The sequence below is a fragment of the Colletes latitarsis genome, chromosome 1 (assembly GCF_051014445.1).
Source record: "Colletes latitarsis isolate SP2378_abdomen chromosome 1, iyColLati1, whole genome shotgun sequence".
Classification (NCBI taxonomy): domain Eukaryota; kingdom Metazoa; phylum Arthropoda; class Insecta; order Hymenoptera; family Colletidae; genus Colletes; species Colletes latitarsis.
The window spans coordinates 57,041,084-57,060,547 of record NC_135134.1 but is presented as its reverse complement, the minus strand read 5'-3'; the positions used below and the strand labels follow the sequence as shown (position 1 = coordinate 57,060,547).

Sequence of the window (19,464 nt, the reverse complement as noted above, 5' to 3'; positions counted from 1 at the left end):
GCAGGCGCGGACCGAGTGTCTGGTTTTTTTCTTTCTTGTTTTTCCCGCCTGGCCCACGCATTGAAGCAGAGGGCGCTGCGCAGAAGAAGAAGCACGCGGCACGTGGCGGCCTTATATAACCTATATATATACCTCTCTGTTAATCATGTGTACTGTGTTATTATATTATTAAACTTCTTTCCATTTTACGCAAACACTGTCTATAACCAAGATCCACGCCCCAACAGTTAAAATAGGTGCAAGTCGGTCAATGGTTTTTCTCCCGTGGCCCGATCTCTCTCCCTTTAGCGATGAGTCCGAATTTCGAGGGATTGGAATTGTGGGGGAATGTTAATTGTACACTGATATTTTCCTTCACCTAGTCCACTCGACTAAGCCATTTATTTTATAATTAAGTCAAAATTTATTTGATATTTATATCAGAAACTGATTCAAGCATTCTATGTAAAGTAGAAAAATGTGATTTCTTGACATTTTCAGAGATACGCGTTCGAGATAAAATGTTCCTCTTTGAAAGTCGCGTCATTGAAATTTCCATCGACCGCGAGAAAGAAGAGAATTTTCTATTCGGAGAGTTGACAAAGCATCGCGACTCCTCTCATGATCCAGTGTTCCGGCGGTTTTACGGTGGGTAAGGTCATAGCGATAACAAAGTTGGTCGAATGTCCTGTAGTTGATAACACACCTCGCCTTTCGCTAGTTTTGTATACTGGACAAAGATAAGTAATTTTCTCCTTGACCTCTTCCTTCTTCATAGGAATTAACCATAACTAAAATGATAATAATTATGGAGAAAGAAAATTAACGAAAGAAACAAGATAATGGAAATTATACAAGTATATTTACGACGGGCACATCTTCGTATAGTACTTTGGGTAAACTCTCGTCTAGGCTCATACGTTCCATGTTGAATCTAGCACCGTCTAAAAACAATCCGTGTACGTAAACTCCATCCTCGGGAGCAGAGATACCAGACGCATCGGTTTTCGATACGACGAAATCGAAAACTAAAAGGTCTATGGGTATTTGATATTTCCTCGCATAGTTTTGTCGTGATCCGGTGAGGAAGGCTTGCGTGAAGTAAAATCCTGAGATCCAGTAACAGTTTGGTGGTCCTTGGTCGTACCAACTCTAAACATCGACGACAATACAGATGCAAAGACAAGTATTTCTTTCGTTACAGTTCCTACATTCAAATGCCTGTAAATTAACGAGTATAACATCTTACTTGAAGAAAGTTTAAGCGACGTAACAAATCATAAATGTAACTGCCAAGAGGTTTCAAAGACGGATAGGAGTATTGTTTCCATAATTCGGGTATTTTGTTAGTCAAAATCGCGTCATAGACATCTTCGAGATCAAAGGACATTACGATGAGGCCTGTAAGAAGACGCAAGTATGTGTGTAAGCTTGTGCACATGCTTGCGGTTAGAGTATGGGTCGTCCGAGAGGTGGTGCCACGAGTGAGGGACGATGAGCAGAGAGAGGGTAGAGTGATAGACTGAGAAATAAGAAAGAAGAACGTATGATATATTAATAATAGAATAATACAGTGGAGGAAATACGCATAGTGCAAAATTAAGAATTGTTAAACGTGTCCGGCGTGTTGAAAGGAGAAGAATAAACATTTAATTGTTGATTCTCTTATTTTTAGGTTAGTCAATCACGTGCAATAGGACAAGCTTAGTCTAAATCATTGTATTAAATAAATTTATCTCTTATTTTTAGACGAATCACGTTGTGTTTATTGTTTCGGTAAACCTCCACATATTATATATGTATAAGTGCAAGTTGGACAAGGCACGGTCGCGATTGTAATTGATACGATCGATTAAACCTTTGATGGCTCGTTGAATATTCTCCAGGCTGGTTCTAATGTAGCGAACAAGTTTGTTGAATCTGCCCATTTCCTGCACCAAAACGGTATTCATGCTCTGCTCGTAGGACGTTGGATACTTTTCAAGCGCTAATACGAGATCATAATCGGGTGGTAGCCTCTCGAAAATGTCACTGGCAATGCCAAGTACTATTTCATCGTTCGAAGTTTGCCCGGCTCCGGACATGATTGTTTCCTGCGAGGAGCAGAGTCGATTAATAAAGAGGCTTTGTGTTTTTCGATAATGCAGCGAAACATGCACGTCGTGAAACCAAATTTACTAACCTTTCTCGTTTGCCACAGATCCTACGAGTATATCCAACGCGCAACGTCAACAGTTTGTAAAATTAATCGTTCGTTGGTAAAAGAAAAGAAAAGAAAAGAAAAGAAAAGAAAAGAAAAGAAAAGTAGGATACGATAAGCGCGAATAAATTGCTTTTGTGATTAAAAATGTGACTGCGGTTGAAGAAAGTAGACAAGACGCAATCAATCGGCGCTTACCGTAGACAAATTGTATAAATTATCGTACGCGTCCAAGCATATACGACATGTATGTACGTACCGTACGGTCCTGAGCGAACGAGGTGCGATAAACAGCGAGTAAAGAGCGTTAAAATGCAAAATGTTTGAAAATACGAAGAAACTCGAGCGCGTTGTTGTAGTACCTGCGTGAGTAGAATCGACTCCAACAGTAGATTCGTTTCCTGCTGGTCCTTAATAATGTCGGCGTTTTCGTTCATACCGAAAACACTCGGCTCGGTGATCAAAGGTAAATTTCTTGTGTATTCCATGTAAGCCTCGTGTTCTCGAACGTTCGGGCAATAATAAATGTTGCTAGCATCATCGAAATAATAGACTTTCTCGGCAAGTAATTCTCTGAAATCGATCATGATGACGGTGATTTCTCGATAGACGATAGTATTAGGTATAACGGTAGGCTAGTTCTTACTCGGAATAAAACTTTGAGAGGATAGTGTTTAGAGTTCTGCGATCCCAATTATCCGTAACTCTGCCACCGTAGTTGCACTCACCGGTCAAATACTTGAGAGCATCGAACCTGACGTCTTGGAACTCGTCGAGAAAGAGATGCAATTGTAACACGCTGATTCGCAGATCGGTCTCGTTGAATTCGTACCTAATATTCCAACCGATAGGACCAAAGTTCCGTCGTTCTTGCACGATAGCATGAAAGAAGCACAACGAATAGACAAGTTTTTTAAAGTACTCGGTTTGAGAACAAGATTCAAAGAAATCCGGATCACTGATCGGATCGCTCGTGTAGGATCTAAGGATGTTTGCTCTTAGCCCTTTCGGTGGTTCGTTGGTCATCTTGATACTGTTCTCTAAAATCGACGAAGGAAAATGTTCCGACGGATAACTCGTTAACCACAGTCGAAATTCCGAATGAATCGTATCGGGCATCAAACCCTCGCAAATGTTCTCCAAGGTGCTCATCCAACTAACCGCTAGATGACAGTTTTGCAAAACTACCCAGTTACCAACCATCACGGCTTTTTGAATCGTTTCCTCGGCGACCGGACCTTGACCTGTCGAGCATCAGGTTTACAAATTTCATCGGCTGCAATCTCCATTCTTCCTTTTCCTCTAAATATGAAAATAATTCGTCTGACCTTGGCCAAGGGAAAGGTAAAATAGACGACTGGCGGTGTAGCCTTGCTCGTCCGCAAACGCGAGCAACAACTGGGCTGGATCGGTGCCGGGCGTTAAGACGAATACCAATGGAGTGCAACAATTCGAATCGGCGTAAGAGGCTGGTAAATCGAACGGCGGTGGTTCGACGAATTGCGATCCAAGTTCCGCTGAAAAAACAAACTTGAGATCGCGATCCTATTACTAGGTACTATTATCGGTACCTTGGACAAACTGTTGTACCGCCGGGACGATCTTGTCCGGACGAATGCACCTCAGTATCAACATCTTTTCGAATAGATTCAAAGTATCGAACGGTGATGGGATCGTCGCGTTCTGCGGTTCTTTCGAGTCAAACAGTTTTCTCCATTGCTCGGTATTGCTCGCAAACGCCTTTCGGACACCCTGATCGAATCAATCATTTCCCAACGATTAGATTAGTCCTAGTCGTGTGTCGTTTCTTTATTCTTATTTTGTTGCGAACGCACCGAGAAAGGCTCGATGTTGTCTAAATTACATAATTCGTTCCACTGTTTGGTCGGTAGCCAAGTTGTCGGATTCGCGTATGGATTGTCGATACCGACTCCACCGGTCAGTAAAAACATCCACTGTGACAGAGAAAGATTACCTTGCTGCTTGAGCAAATTGATCGCCAATAACAAGGAAAATAGTAACTTGTCCTTCTCGAACAACGATCTGCAGACATTCGCGTAAAGAGAATAGGTGAAATACTTGATGAGATCTGATAGTCGCTGTTCCACGGTTTCCGCCGGTTCGGTATTATCGATAGCTAATTCGAATAAATTGACAAACCATGGCAACGAATACTGATACATCGGATCGACGTTGGCCAGTATTGCTGAAACGTAATGTGGCGCGTTTTTAATATACAAAAAATCGTTGAATCGATCCTGTTTGCGATAACGTAAATAAATATAATATACCGGTAGTAAAGAAAAGTACGGTCGAGTATACCGCGATCGACGTGTACTGTAATCTAGCAGCATCGATCGACGCCTCCGTTTGTTCGGCCGCGGCTTGTTTCGTTTCAATATCGTCGCTCAGATTTTTAGACGACGTCAAAACATCGATAGCCTCCTCGTCTTCCAATATATTGCCCTCGGCGATCGACAGTATCTCTAAGATTTTGTCCTCTGTTTCTTGAAGGAGTCTGAAAGAACGACCGAAATAACAACAACAAGTCAGAGATGAAAAAGGATGGAGCGATAAAAAGTTTGGAAACAACGTTTGCTTCGATAGTAAGAAGAAAATACGACGATAGAGACTTTTTGTTTGCGGCCCCTTGTACGATCAAGGCGTTTTTCTCCGATTCCAAATCAGGCCTCTCCTTTGCCACAACGATTCCTAATAGTTGGTCTTCCAATCCACTCGGTGTTATCATAAAGTTCAACAAGGTCACCTTCACTGCTATCTCGGGCAAATAATGCGGATTCCGTAATCTCGTAGTAATGTAGAGTCTGTAAATGCAAAATAACGCTAACGTCTATTATTAAATATAACTAAAGTTATCGTACTTTACCTGAAATTTCTATCGTATTCAACGATCGTGTCTCCGAATTTTATACAGAGCGCACCAGCTTGTCTGAACGTTTCCTTCATCAGAATTGGCTCGAGGACAGCGTCTATTTCTTCGCCGACACGCTCCAAGAGTACCGGTTGACCAAATTGCAACGCATTTTCCAATACTCGACTGTAGTCGAGTTGATCTAGTCGAATAATATTCACGTTATTTTGTCTTTCCATGTTTCGTATCCATCTATTGGCTTGACCTTGAGGATCTATGATCAGCGGCCATCTCCTTGCATTCCTGAATATTTCACGCAACCAGTCGAAACTATGTACTTGTGTGTGTGTGCGTGTGTAGAAATATCAGTGACAGCTTACTGGACGATGATGCCATTGTCGATGGAATACGCGTCGTTCGGTAAGCCGAAAATGTTCCAAGATCTGATTAAAACTGGATCTCCAAGGATGTCGCGCAATTGAAAATCTTTACTGCAAATTACCCGCAAGTCGGTACAACGTTGTATCCAGATAGCGATTTGTCGAACACGAAACGGCATCGTGAACGGGCCTAGGTACGCTACTACGCCAGACGCGATTACAACGTCGCCCGTTAACCGATGATATCTACAAATTAAGTGATCAGCAAATATCTTTTTTCACAATTCTTCATATCGCCAAGTGAATAATTTTACCTCTCTCCTAAAGTTTTCGCGGTATCGGACCAACGCGTGTATTCACCACCCAATCCTCCGATCAAGTCTTCGGCACGCTTCAATTTAGTTTCGCAATCCACCACTTTGTCGGACATTACTTGAAACTCGATTCTCCTCTGTTCCAAAAGCTCTTGCAACATTCGCAGCTTCTCCTAAACGAAATTAATGATAACCACTTTTGCAAACCGATTACGAGACACACGAGTTTCGAGCCGCGAATCGAACCTGTACTTCTCCAAGTTGTTCTCGCTTCGCCTGGAGAGTCTCTATGGCGGTATCGTAAACTTTCTGAGATTCCGCGAGAGCTTTCTTTTTCGGAGCAACGACTTTTGATACTTTATCGTATTCGGACATTGCGTACACCCATCGACACAGCCCCTCGCACGCCGTCGATACTTTCTTTATCTTTTCGGGATCGAAATCTGGATTGGTCAAATATTGTTTACGAATTCTCTCGATCACGTTGTCCGGTATATTGTCCTTGTCGAAATTAATCAACGAATCGAGGAACCTTATGTCGCTCAGCATTCGCAACGCGGCTCTCCAGTAATCCTCCATAAACGTGCCGTCGGGTTGCTGAACTCTTTCTGGTTTTATTTGCTGTGAAAAACCAACAATTTTCTTTCTACATCTACGTATACTACATCGTGCACACTGAAAATTTTCCATCGTTTAAACGTAGCTAATTTTATATGCAGACCATCTTGCAATGCGTTTTTATATGCAGACCAACTTGCATAAAATTAACGTTAAACTTTCAGGCATCTTTATTTCGATAATCGTTTCTTTAAAATTATTCATTCGGGATAAAATGTTACAGCAGCTCAAATGAAACGAAACAAAGGAATCTTGCTGCACGGTGATGCTAGATGTTGCATTGCTCACTCGTAACACCATAAAACTCGAAATACCGATAAAATTCGAAAATTCATTGATCGTTTCATCGGCTCGAAAATAAACAAACAAAAAATATTACACTCTTTCTATCTACATATACATATGTAGAACGTTAATAAAGATATCTAATAAACGATGGAAACTTTTGCATATCCTTAACAGGTAAACATAGGTAAACATAGGGATTTATGTAGAATTGCGAAATTAGATGAAACGAGTGGATTAGAACCTTCAGAACACAAACGCTCTCGACGATTAATTTTACTCCATACGGTGGTTGTTTCATTGCTCTGATCACAGCGATGTCAGCCGTCGTTAACGTATCCAAAGCAGCTTGGGCGCGTTTCAGAATTGGCATCGCTTCGGCTAAATCAGCGTCACACTCGGCTTTTATTGCCGCTGCTTCACTCGCGTACGTCTGAAAATTGTAATGGTTGTTAAAATTACAACGGAATAGAAAAGCTATTCGATATACAGTTACAGCCAAAAAGATACCGCGCAAATGTCAATGATAAATAACGAAAACACTGGTACAGAATACAGATGGATTCATATAAAGTAGCTCTCCATTGCTCTCCGTTGCTCTCCACCCCGGAATGTCGTGACTTTTTTCCCCGTCGATCCGCATATTCCAAATTCACCGCGTTATTTGCAACAAACGTAAAACTGCATCCATATACCGGTGATAAATTAATGGTATACCACATCTTTTTGGCTGGCTGTGTAGATCGTAGATTCTGACCTCGGCTGCGTTCTCGTCGATTTTTACGACTCTTTGAAACTCTGCCACCTCTTGTTGTTCACGATCAACATCGAGTAGCATTTTCTGAACATCTTGCGTGGTAGTTATTAATTGCGGTTGCAACAACTTCAACGTCTCTCGCATAGTTACGACTTGTCGTTGCGTATTGTCTAGCTGGCCCAAACCACGTTCGTATCGAGTTTTTGCGTTCGTTATCTCCCTGTTTTGTTCGTAACGAGAAAAAAACTCGATTTCGAGTACCAAGAAGAAAAAGATATACGCGCCCGATCCAATATTATTACTTACTCGCGTTTTTTCTCTAATAAATCCTTAAACGTGTTTATCATCTCAAGGTAGGAAGTTGGGGTTACGTATACGTATCTATTCAATCGAATGAAAAACTCCGAGCTTAGATTTTCCGTAGATACATGAAAGAATTGACACATATCGATTCCGGCGATTCTTTCGTGATCCCTTAGGTCGATCGTTGATAAAAATCTAGTTGCAACCGCCAACAGTGCGTCCTGTGGCCACGGCTTCTCGATTAAATAAAGATTAAACAACAACGTACAGAGTGTTGGAATAATTGCGATTCCATTGAAATTTCTGCTCGTCAAGAATAGGTGCGAATTTTTTAAGAATAATTTTATGTACCTGAAGCCAGTCGATGGTACAACAGTTGACCAATGCTGGAAACTTTCGGATTCGGTTGCGAAAATTATTGCCTATCGGAGACATCACTACTACGATGTGCAACTGATCGCGCGTTATCTGAACGAAGAGATTGAACAAAGCTACCGCGCTTCCATCCGTTTGTACCGATCGATCCCGTTGCCTATCTATTTGCTTCATCTGTTCGCATATCTCGGCTACTTCTTCGACGGTAAATATGTTCGGTATCTAAGTTTCGTTTCAATAATCGAATTCGATTAGGAAGAGAAAAAAAATAAAAAATTGTCAAGTTCGTAAGAGATAGGGTATCGTTGAATCGATTATACATATGTATATGTATGTATTCACCTCTCCGGAATTTAGCATATTGCTAATGTCTTCGAGAAAGCTTTCTTCCTTGATTTGAGTATCGGAAAAGATAAACGTCGAGTGAAGATCCGTACTAGTTACGCGTTTTAGAATTCCTTTCACGTCTTCGTGCCATGCAGAAACTCCGTATTGTTGAGTGACCTCGACTTGAAAAACATCGTAATCGCATATATGGGAGGCCAATCTAGTTAGCGACTGTCTCCCTGAACCACCAACTCCGACGAGTAGCGCATGGCTTCGCGGCTGCTTGATGATCCGACAAATGCGAGACAAATGTTCGATGGCGAACCTAACGTACATCAACAATCAATCTCCGCATCGATCGCTCGCATTCTTATTACACTTACCGAAATAATACCAAATTCATAGGTTTCCTAGTCACTGTATTGTACTCGGTGAGATAAGTTTCTACTACTTCTCGTAATTGATCGAGATCCGGAACCTCTTGGTACAGTCGAGCATCCACCTTGGCGTCCGCGAAATCGCAATATACCAAATTTCGAAGCTGCGTCTCGGTTATAAGTTGCGACTACGGACATGAACATTGCCGCAAAATATGCGTACGCAAACACTTGCTAAGAATACGATGAAACCTCGCGATATTTGCGACATTGGGAAACTTACTTGGTTGTTGGAAGTTGTTGATCCCTTCGAGGGAACAAGATCTATAAACAACTCTTCCATAATCACGCTCATACGGTTCCTTAGAGTAACGCGTATTTGTCCCACTAACCATGACAAATCCTCTTGATCTATCAATCGATCTCCAAACACTCGGAGTACTTCGTGAACCCACAGTCTTCTCATACTCGTTAACGTTGACATTGTTTCAGGAACAGATAATAAAACACCCTACGAGTAAATGATTCTTTCTTATCATACATTCTTTTATACGTTTAAAAGCAATACATACAGGGTGTTCGGCCACCCATGGGAAAAATTGTAATGGGAGATTCTAGAGGCCAAAATAAGACGAAAATCAAGAATACCAATTTCTTGATGGAGACTACGTTAAAAAGTTAGTAACAATTAAATTAAAAAATTTCAAATCGTTCTGGAAGAATTATTTTCGGTTACCGGGGTCAATTATAATCATTTTCGGTGAATAGACATACTCCCGAAATCTTATCCACTTTCAGTATTGACGGAACTTTAAACGTTCATCAACAAATTGGTACTCTTGATTTTCGTCTTATTTTGACCTCTAGAATCTCCCATTAAAATTTTTCCCAGGGGTGGCCGAACACCCTGTATATGTACATTCGTTTACGTGAGCTTATTTCATTGTTTTTTATCTACCGGTCGTTCATTGATTCTTTAAGCATTTTACGCGTGTTCCTACTAACTGGGTTCTAAAATTTAACGAAATCCTAGAAGAGAAACGAAACGAGTTTACTCCACGACCTTTTTTTTTGTTTGTTATCTTGGTTTAGAACAACATAGTTGTCGCCGCACAGTCCGATTACTATTGTAAAAGCATCTTGTATAAAACCGCGCACGAAATTCTTAAATAAGGAAACCTGTATCACTCTGGAGAAGTCTCGAAGATTAAAAACGTAATGACACTTGGCCGGTGTCGGTAAAAGGTTGAGAAGACTCTGCTTGTATACATCCAACGTAGCTAGGACGATTTCATCGATGCATGGATCGAATTCTTTGCTGAACCCTCTAAAATAGAAACGCGTGACTACTACTACTACTACTACTACTACTACTACTACTACAATAACAATAAACGATTTTTAATGTTATAGAGTCGTATAAATAAGAACGAGAAAAGTACGAACCTTGTGTCTAGATGCCAAAGGACAAGTTTGCTAAATATCATTGTCATTACCTCATCGTGAAAGTCTGATATCGTTAATACGACAAAATGTCTCTTGAATCGAGGTGTAATGTCTTTTCCACCGCGGATCGGCGGAGCCATGGCACACATCAAGTGTACGTCGATTAGCTTTATCATTGTTTTATCTTTTCTATCGAACCTGCAACGAGCAGTTTGACAAGACGAAAAATCTTACCGAAGAAATGGGAAAGTGTAAGCTAGCTTTACCACTCTCCGTGATCCAACCATTGCCGTAAAAGTTCGATAGGTGGTTGCGCGCCGTAAGTTTCCTTCATAGGCATCGAAAGATCATCGACGAAAACGATCCAACGCTTGCTGATCGGTGCCCCGTATACTCCTTTACGTCTTCTGTCGAGTTTTCCCATAATCGTGTCCTGCGTTTGATTTGCCGTAGTTTGTGCAGAGAAGTTTATTATTAATGGTTTATTTACTGTAGGATTGTTCTTTCTGAGTAAAAAGTCGATTATGTAGACAGATTTTCCCGTCCCGGTCGGACCTACGAACAGCACCGGCTTTTCGTTGCCTATCAACAGTCGAAACAGTGCCGTGTACCGTATCGTTTCGACCGTAGGTACTATTATTTCGTTTACGGGAATGTCGCGAGGAATCGACGGTCCGTCGAGCAATTCATCGGCCCACAATCTCCACTTTCCTTTACCCTGAAAAGTAATCAACGTCACTTTGTTTACTATTAATCTTGACCCTGTTCGTGCTTGTCCGCTCACTCACTTCTTTGATGAATCTGTAGTCGAAGACATGGCCGTGTCGCGGCATCAGAAATATATACGGCCTTTCGGGAGACTGTATCGATGCCGGCAGTCGAAATGTTTCCATCAAATTTGAGGGGAAATCTTTCTCGAGAAAGCCGCGAAATAGAATGCTGAAACGTTCTCTGCAATTCGCTTCCAGTGTACCCCCCAGAGCCCAGATACACGAGAAGAAAAAGGAACCCTGCAAATGTTTCGAGGAACGCGAGAAGCTTTAGAGCATTACGTGAAATTTAACAATTGGAAACATGTTTCGATCTAACCTCGATTTGGGCTCGGATGTCCAACTCGTCCATGTCCTTGGCAACCTTCTCATCGCGATACTCGTCGAGGAAACAATCCATTAGATAAGTCAGCGAACGTACGAGATTAGAGTCGGGCATCGGACATAATTCCTGCGCCGTAACAAATCAACAAACCGTGTTCGTTAAAAGGAAATGGCATAAACAAGTATGGGCGGAACAAAGTTTTTAGTACAAGGACCTGGATGTCGGTGTGTCGTAACCAATAAAGCAGAGGATCGCAAAATCTTCGAAAAAGCGATCGATAGAGAAAGTTTTTCAGCCATTCGTCTATCGCACTCGGTGTGTTGGCTATCCAAGATTTCAACAAAGGATCCCAGCCGAGTGCTCCAGGTTCCATGTATATCATTCCTAGACCGATAAACAATTGAAAATATTTTACAAGAGTTCCAGACTTACGACTTTGATCAAATATGCCGAATAAAGATTTTGTTCCAGCAGAGATTCGTGCATTCGTACAATTTTTAAACGTTTCTTCTCCGAACGTGATATAAAATGTTCTATTTACGCTACGATTCGATTTTAAGTCCGTCACAAGGTGAATTTGATCTGTGACACGGGTTAATTTCGAGTGGAAAACAACCTGTAAACAACACATCGAGGAGATCGTACCGCAACGGGATACGGTGGCAGGCGAGGCTGCCTCCAAATCCATCGTTTCGAATATCAAATTGGTAAATGGCGCCAATTGGATAATTTCTCCGCTCATCAAACAGAGTTTCTTGTTATCGTCAAGTACCGTGTTCATGCTTTCTATCCATATCGCGTCTATGGGACCATCGAAGATCAACCATTTGCGATCGAGGCTGGTCGAAGTGGCGAATGCGCGGTAACTGATGGCTAAAACTCCATCGGACCATTCGTGAGATATTTCATCAAATTCTCCATACAGCTGGCCCAATGTCACGGCTTTCGGGCTGATTACGAATGTTTCCACTTTACGCTCGTTCATCAGGTTCTGCAACAGATTACAGAAAAATCGATGCAATTCTACCGATATGCATATACATATACGTATGTACGTGTCTCGTAATTTACCCTCTGTTCGCAAAGGTTCAGAACATTGGCTAGAACGTTACGGGCAGCGGTCTTTCCAGCGAACGGTAGTCCGACGATCATAAATCCGTGTCTGACAATCATCATTTCGTACATCTGTTGTATTTTCTCGAGAAAGAGAGTGGTACACTGCAGGTTTGACGTTAAACAGACATCGTAAGCGCATGCATTCAAATCGGTATAATCTGGTTCCGGAAGTTTCACTCCCGGAAAGAGATCCGACATGATACCCTGCATCGAAATAAACAATGGCTGATTCTTTATAGCGCGAGATATAAATTACATGTATACGTATAATTGCCGATTATCAAAATTATATGTGTACATATGTACGTACGTTGAACAGAGGTATATCTTCGCTGAGAAATTTTGGTAAATTTACATCTTTTATGCTGCGCAATACCAAAATATCCTCGTTCTGTTCCGGATACTTAATCTTTAAATTTCCAGCCGCCACCAGAACAGATTTCACCGCTCTCATTCCGTAATCGTAATGATTTTGACTTGAAAGTTGTTCGGAACATAGCCTGTATGTTGTCACGATTTTCACCGAAAGCGACCGGGCATCGTAAAAGCCGTAAGAATACAATGTATTCTCAGCGATCAAAGCATAATCCGGAACCTAAGATGATAAAAATAACAATTTTAAAAAGCATTATGATTCGCAAATACGATGCGAAAGATTTTAACGGCGATCGTAACTAACCATCATAGCAACCGGTCGAAAAAGCGCCTTCAAGTTATCCGGAAGTTCGGTTCTGCCAGCGTATCCAGGATTCATCGTAATGAACACGGCGCACGTCGGGTCTAATTTGATCTCGATACCTTCGAAAATAAGCGTTTCCTTCGCAGCATTGATGGCTCGTTGGATCGTTAAAATTTGTTGCGCTACCACTGACAATACTTCCAAATCGATACGATTGAATTCATCGAAGCAAGACCATGCACCCGTACTTGCCAATCCCTGAGAGTACAACCATACGAACAAAATGTTTATTTACCGATGATAAATATTCAAATGTTACACCTTTTTAAATACCTGGACGGACAGTTTCAACAAAATAAACCGACGAAATACGAAAAAAAAAAAAAAAAAAAATTTACATCGACAATGTCGATGATTCTCTTACCATAAAAAATTTTCCCAGGGCAATGTAATCGAGACCATCGGAGCAATTAAAAACGATACACTGTTTAGCGACAGCTTTAGCCAAATCCTTGGTCGTCTCGGTCTTGCCGGTGCCAGCGGGGCCCTCGGGAGCGCCGCCAAGATGTAGACTCAACGCGCTGAACAAAGTCCGATAACATCTGTCAGTCAACGGCGTTATCACTAGTCTCGATGTATTGCCCAGATACTCGTACGCATACTCGAACCAAGTATTTATTATTGTCGTCCACATGTCATCCTTCTGCAATTTAATGAAGGAGAAGAAAATCTAAGCAAAGAGACGCGAACGGCTATCGCTTGACTAATTATAAAGGAATACGACATTGTTGCTCAAATGCTTTTAATATTGCGATAAATACCACTATGATCAAACTAATCCGGACTGCCCGGACTACGTTACGTGATGCACGAACGTCCGAACGAATCCACAATGCCGAGTACCCGCACATTCTATGTACATATAAAACTGGTCGTGTACTTTTTTTTTTTTTTAAATAAACTGACGCTATGCTCTCGTACCTCTTTATTATTCTTCTCGTTTTCCATCCAATAGTATCTCAGCTGAGCCAACCATGTAAAATCCGTGACATCGTCGATTCTTTGTTCAAACAACTCTGTTACAACGTCACGACTATGAACGTCCATCGTAACTAGTGCCTCTGAAATTATTACTAAAAATAACTTTTCCTATATTCCGAGAAAATAAAAGAAATGTACGGTAACGTTTCTTCGAACCTAAAGTTGTACGATTTTGCGTCGATAACGTTCCACGAACTAATTTTACTATTTCGTGCAGTTCGTTTGTACAGACGCTGATATAGCTTTCTAAATTGATCAAAGATTTCGACAATGCATCCGTTACGTCGGCCGTCCAATAAAGTTTACTGACGCATAGAATCGTTTGGCCAGGCCAGATTAGGGCCCATTTCGATCTAGTTTGCTCCAAATACGCATCCTTGGCTTGAATTACCTGTATCGAACGCACAAGTAGATACAAATTGATACTTTTACTTGGGCGAAAATAAAATATTTAACAAATCGTTGTCTAAATACGAATCGAAGTGGTCATTTCCCTCCCTCGAGTTGGGAGGGCAAGAAAAAGTAACCGTTTACCTGCGCTCTGACGCTCTTTTTCATAGAAGATTCAAGTTCAAGCAACCACTTTTCTACCTGTCCCCGAGCAGCCACCGTATTAACGATATCCTCGAGCGTAATCTCTTCGTCCTCGGACGATTTCATCGACGTTATCTCCATATCGTCTGTGAAACTCAATCGCGCGATACCTTCGAAGCATTTTTTTAAATGCGGCTGTACCCTGACGAGCAATTGTTAATTATAAACTAGCTAATAAATGAAAAACTGAAAAATTTCTACAACGCAAATTACATAAAATTATACATACATATATGGTTTGCTGAAAGAGCGTAAATATAAAAACACCATTAATCGAATTATATTAACAAAAATAACGCATACCGGCCGGCGAATCTACATATATGTAGAATTAAACGAGCATATAAAACAACATTCGCTGCTGAAAGTAATAAATGTATAGAATCACTGGTAAAAGTGTGATTTCTGGAATCGTTTACCTGGTAGGATCTTTCGTTTCCGACAATATTTCCAAAAGCTCGTCGTTCGACAGGAAGAAGAATCGCGGGAAAAAGAGTCTCTTCTTCTCCAAATAAGCAGCAAGTCCTTTTTGTATTAAATCGAGCAAATTTGTACATTTTTTGAAACGATCGAGCATTTTGTCAATTTCAACCACGCTCATAACCCGAGGATCCGCCGAGACAAGCTGCATAATTTCTCTCCAGATCTATATCGAAAACCATATACAATGTAGATAATGTGGTAATTTTGTTAGATCGTGTATTGAGATCACCGAGGAGAAAGACGAAGAAGCCCCGGAGAATGGAAACGGCGTCGTCGTACTTTGTCAACGGCGCTGAATCGTCGTCCTTCTTCCGGCATTTGCTGCTGTATATCAGCCGAAGAAAATATCGGTTCTAGGTACATCCACGTTGCTTGCACCTGTAGCCAATAGTCCATGATATCCAACAGCAATAGCAACTTGGACTCCCATTCTCTAAGCATAATAACGGAGAATCATTCGGGGATCAACATAACGGATAATGAAGAAAAAGCAACGATCGTGAAGCGATACTTGCAACGTTTCCTTCTCGAATGGTCGAATGAAGAGAGAATTTTTCATAGTCTGGGCTTTTGTCAAATGATCGTCCAAAAGTAATTGTATGTCGTCGACACTGGCAATCACGTATGTTCCGGTGTCGCGATAAGGATTGACGACGAACGTAATGTCCGCCCAATCGAGGTGCATTTGAAGGAGGGCCTTCTCCAAGCTGCCCTCCTTGGACGCCGCGTCGGATATCCCTTGGAATTTTGAAACGTAATCGAGCAAACCGTAATCGAGGATCTGCGCTCGACAACAGAGTCTCCTCGTGAATGGAGGGGAATAAGAGAAACAGATATACACGTATGTATGTGCCTAACGCGTGCAAGTACTTACCTTGGCGAGCGTCATCGACTCGTCTATCTTTATGGGAAAACCAACAATCTCGGAAACTTGTTCCCAATGACGGTTCTTCATGGACGGATTTCCAAGAGTCGTTATCACAGGCATGTGTTCTCGAAACTCTTCTATCTTTGTTCGGACCGTTTCGGCAAGTTTTCTCGCGACTGGTTCTTGTATAGACCTTTCCAGTCTATAGATCGTACGATAAGCGGTTCCTGTGATCGTGTCGATGTCTTCTGGATCATGGTAGCCCACCATGGAACTCATCCACGTATCGTAATTAGTTAGGAAATCGCACGCACCGTCGTATAATCTTTTGTACGATGACAACTTGTCCGCTGTCTAGTGTAATTTTAATAAAATCCAATTAATCGGACTCGTTCGTTCGTGCATGTTCGTGTTTCGAAATAAACGTAATTGTAGGTCGGTGGTGGTACCTAGGTATCTACATACTTACCACCTTTCGTAACGGATACTGCGATACTTGCCAACCGAATAGCTCTTCTTCCTCGTTAAATCTATCGACGGTGTCCATTGCGGCGATCAGTTTCTCTTCCAGACGATCGGCTTTCTTTTTATATCGATATATCTCGTCGAGGTTACCCCAATACTGCAATTCGTCGCAATGTTTTGCATACGTTTCGAGCTCTCGTTCAAATTGTTGGATCCTTTTTCTCAGGCTTTTCTGATATTCTCCGCTTTTACTTGCAATAATTTCTTTGTGCTGTTGGAAAACTTCCGAGAGCTTGTGATACCTTGCGTGTTATGGTTTTCGTAAGAATGAGCATTCGAACGTTCGAGTCAGGTTAAAATAGTCGCGTGTCACTTACCATTGAAAAGCAAAGTTATTGGTTTTCAATTCGACGGGAGTAAAGACGGAATAATCCGATAGAAAAATAATATATTTAATTATTTCTGTTAAACGATTTTCCAACTGAAAAGCAGTCTCGGTTTCCGTGGTGCGTATAAATTCTCCAAGTTCCATCAGTTCCATCGTATTCATTGGAACGCTTAAAGCCCGGTCCACGATATGTTGATAAGCATCCCCTATACTAAATAAATTACGCAGATTTACGAAATTATACGCGCGCACGATTTTCGTTGAAACAATATCTTTTACTAAATTAATTAAGATTTGAGCCAAGAGGCTCTTGTAGGCTGACGGATAAAACGATTTACGCATAAACGTATAGTATATGTATGTATGTATACGTATACATACTTACGCTCGCGATTTTCGTTGACAATCGCTAATCATTCTAGCTACTAATTCATCCTTGAGCCGGCGAGCTACCAAGGCAATATGTTCGATGAACCCTCCTCTATGGACGATAAAAAATTCACCGAAATAAGTTTGATTAAATTCAATCGGTATACGTCGAGACAGCTGATCATAGTGTTGGATTAAAACTCGAAAACTTTCGAAATTTACATCCGTATCGGATTTCAAAAACTCCTCGACCTTCTTGGTTTCCGTATCATCCATGAAACTCGCGTATTTTTCAAATTCTCCAACTTGTATTTCGAGTTCAATTTTTTTCCGGTTGATTAGTTGCGCGATTTTCTTTCCTTGTTGCTCCGTATACTGTACCGAAATATTTGGCTGTGGCAATAAATAGAATTGACTGCTATGAATTCTGGGATAATTGCCAAGGACAGAATAATTTTTTAAAAAATGAATTCAAGTACCGTGAGCAACGTTGGACCGAAATCGATCGACTTGGCATTCCTCCACTCCAATAGCGTTTCGATCCGCGGCAACGTACCGACTGCCTCCCGCGGTGAATTCAGTAGCATCGACAGCACTTGCACAAAAGTTTTAACCGTCGGCTCGAACACCATTACCGAATTCCTTATCGTCAATTTTATATCGAAGCCGCAACGCGTATACTACGAACGGTACACGCGAGTCCTTAGATCGCAAACTTATTTCCGATCGACACTGATCGAGCCTGTAAACCGTATCCTTCGAGGCAAATGTAACCCCCGAGTAAGCCAGTTGGAACGTCGCGACGGTTTCCTTCAAGGATACGGTTCAGCCAGTTGGAAGTCTCGACTAGCATCGACTGTCGGAATCATTTCGTTTTTTTTCTCTTTTGCTTCGAAATTCAATGATACTTTATCACGATAAATTTATGAAAAAGTAAATGAAAAATGATGCCTTTATCACTTACGTTCGTGTTGGACAGATAGTCAATGTATTCCTCCATCGACTGCAAACAAATTGTTCGCAATTGCTCTTCCATAATAAAAGCGATACAATTGAGAAATGTTTGAAATCTCGGAGCATCGGTAATCGAAGGTAACTCGTTTTTATCATGAGCCTAAACACGTGTACGTAATAAATTACAACAAAGAGGAATAACTTTGCTCGGAGAAAATACATACACGTGTATACATGAGAGGCACCGTGTATGTACCGCATTATTCCTCTAGGTGTAAAAATTCCTAGGCTCAGCCCTGATTTATAATACGTAAATAATAATCCCATTCGTACCGCAAGCAAGATATTTCCAAGTTTTGGCAGCCAGTATTTCGCTAGATCCTCCCTCGTTCGATAACACATCTTTAAGATGGCTTTTCCAAAACTGTCGAGATCATACGACGTACCGTGTGCCATTAATTGCTTTCCGTTTATCAGCTTTCGGTCGCTATTCGATCAGCCATGCACATATGTGTATACAATGTTTTTAATACTTAGTCTCGTTGCAGAAGCTACACATTCTTTTACATTTTCGACACTACGTTGGTAATATTAGCGTAATTCTTTTAAAGGGAACCAACCTGAATTCACGATACCAATAATCTACGATTCGTTGGATAGCAGGACGATAGAGGATAATCGTTCTCTCCAGTTTCACTTTATTCCATCGATAACTGGCCTTATGTTCGGCCGAAAGTTGGATAGTTTTAACTTTCTCGCTTCTCTTCGACACACTGACCTGAAAATGGTAAGCATTTCGGCACAGTAATTTATTTATATTATTTCTGAAACGTATTCGTCGAAAGTGCTCTTCCATAGGAGATTGTTACCTGCCTACGTACATACGAGCAACACCGCGATCATGAAAAATCTCAAATTCTCATACATTGTACGATAAACCATCATTAAGTAATAATAAATGCTTGGATCTTTAAATAAAACTATTTAAACGATACACGTACCTGATCGAACGAACATTGCGACCAATCACCGATAACAAACTCTACGATTGATTTTTTCACGTTCAACGCATATTCTTGTTTCGCTTCGTTCACCAAACGAGTCACAGATTCCTTAAACTTGTTTTGCCACTTGATCGGAACCATCCGTAAGATATTTCCCAAAAGATCGAGGTCCATT

The 19,464-nt window shown here is 41.2% G+C and overlaps 1 protein-coding gene across 3 annotated transcripts; it reads right to left on the bottom strand.

The window, feature by feature from the left end:
* Nucleotides 1–415: 415 nt before the first annotated feature.
* LOC143340201 (dynein axonemal heavy chain 7) lies at nt 416–19,007 on the bottom strand. 3 transcript variants are annotated; one of them, XM_076761882.1, is made up of 47 exons: nt 18,906–19,007; nt 18,619–18,772; nt 18,296–18,445; nt 17,811–18,011; nt 17,348–17,724; nt 16,952–17,173; nt 16,579–16,876; nt 16,116–16,463; nt 15,757–16,022; nt 15,521–15,674; nt 15,178–15,404; nt 14,699–14,900; nt 14,321–14,555; nt 14,105–14,244; nt 13,548–13,826; nt 13,124–13,381; nt 12,755–13,039; nt 12,400–12,648; nt 11,974–12,319; nt 11,543–11,712; nt 11,323–11,454; nt 11,022–11,243; nt 10,500–10,951; nt 10,234–10,431; nt 9,967–10,114; nt 9,071–9,298; nt 8,794–8,975; nt 8,426–8,735; nt 8,060–8,305; nt 7,712–7,941; nt 7,406–7,625; nt 6,893–7,081; nt 5,992–6,366; nt 5,746–5,918; nt 5,432–5,677; nt 5,067–5,354; nt 4,813–5,004; nt 4,471–4,697; nt 4,015–4,385; nt 3,751–3,931; nt 3,508–3,696; nt 2,826–3,423; nt 2,542–2,752; nt 1,838–2,072; nt 1,229–1,380; nt 847–1,131; nt 416–770 (listed from the first exon to the last, which is right to left on the bottom strand). In XM_076761882.1, exons 2-47 carry the CDS (start codon nt 18,739–18,741, stop codon nt 564–566), a joined length of 11,217 nt encoding a protein of 3,738 aa, XP_076617997.1. In that variant the 5' UTR covers nt 18,742–18,772; nt 18,906–19,007; the 3' UTR covers nt 416–563. The 3 variants fall into 3 exon arrangements, with proteins under 3 accessions (XP_076617997.1, XP_076618005.1, XP_076618013.1); XM_076761890.1 differs by lacking the exons at nt 416–770; nt 847–1,131; nt 1,229–1,380; nt 1,838–2,072 and adding an exon at nt 2,091–2,447; XM_076761898.1 differs by lacking the exons at nt 416–770; nt 847–1,131; nt 1,229–1,380; nt 1,838–2,072 and having other exon boundaries at nt 2,525–2,752; nt 2,908–3,423.
* Between the last annotated feature and the right edge of the window lie 457 nt (nt 19,008–19,464).

Excerpts from the sequence above, each read along its gene's own strand:
- LOC143340201 (XM_076761882.1), bottom strand. The coding sequence starts at position 18,741 with ATGGCACACGGTACGTCGTATGATCTCGACAGTTTTGGAAAAGCCATC. Across the intron at positions 16,464-16,578 it reads AGTATCCGTTACGAAAGGTG|ACAGCGGACAAGTTGTCATC; the intron begins GTAAGTATGTAG and ends AAATTACACTAG. Across the intron at positions 10,952-11,021 it reads ACTACAGATTCATCAAAGAA|GGTAAAGGAAAGTGGAGATT; the intron begins GTGAGTGAGCGG and ends ATTACTTTTCAG.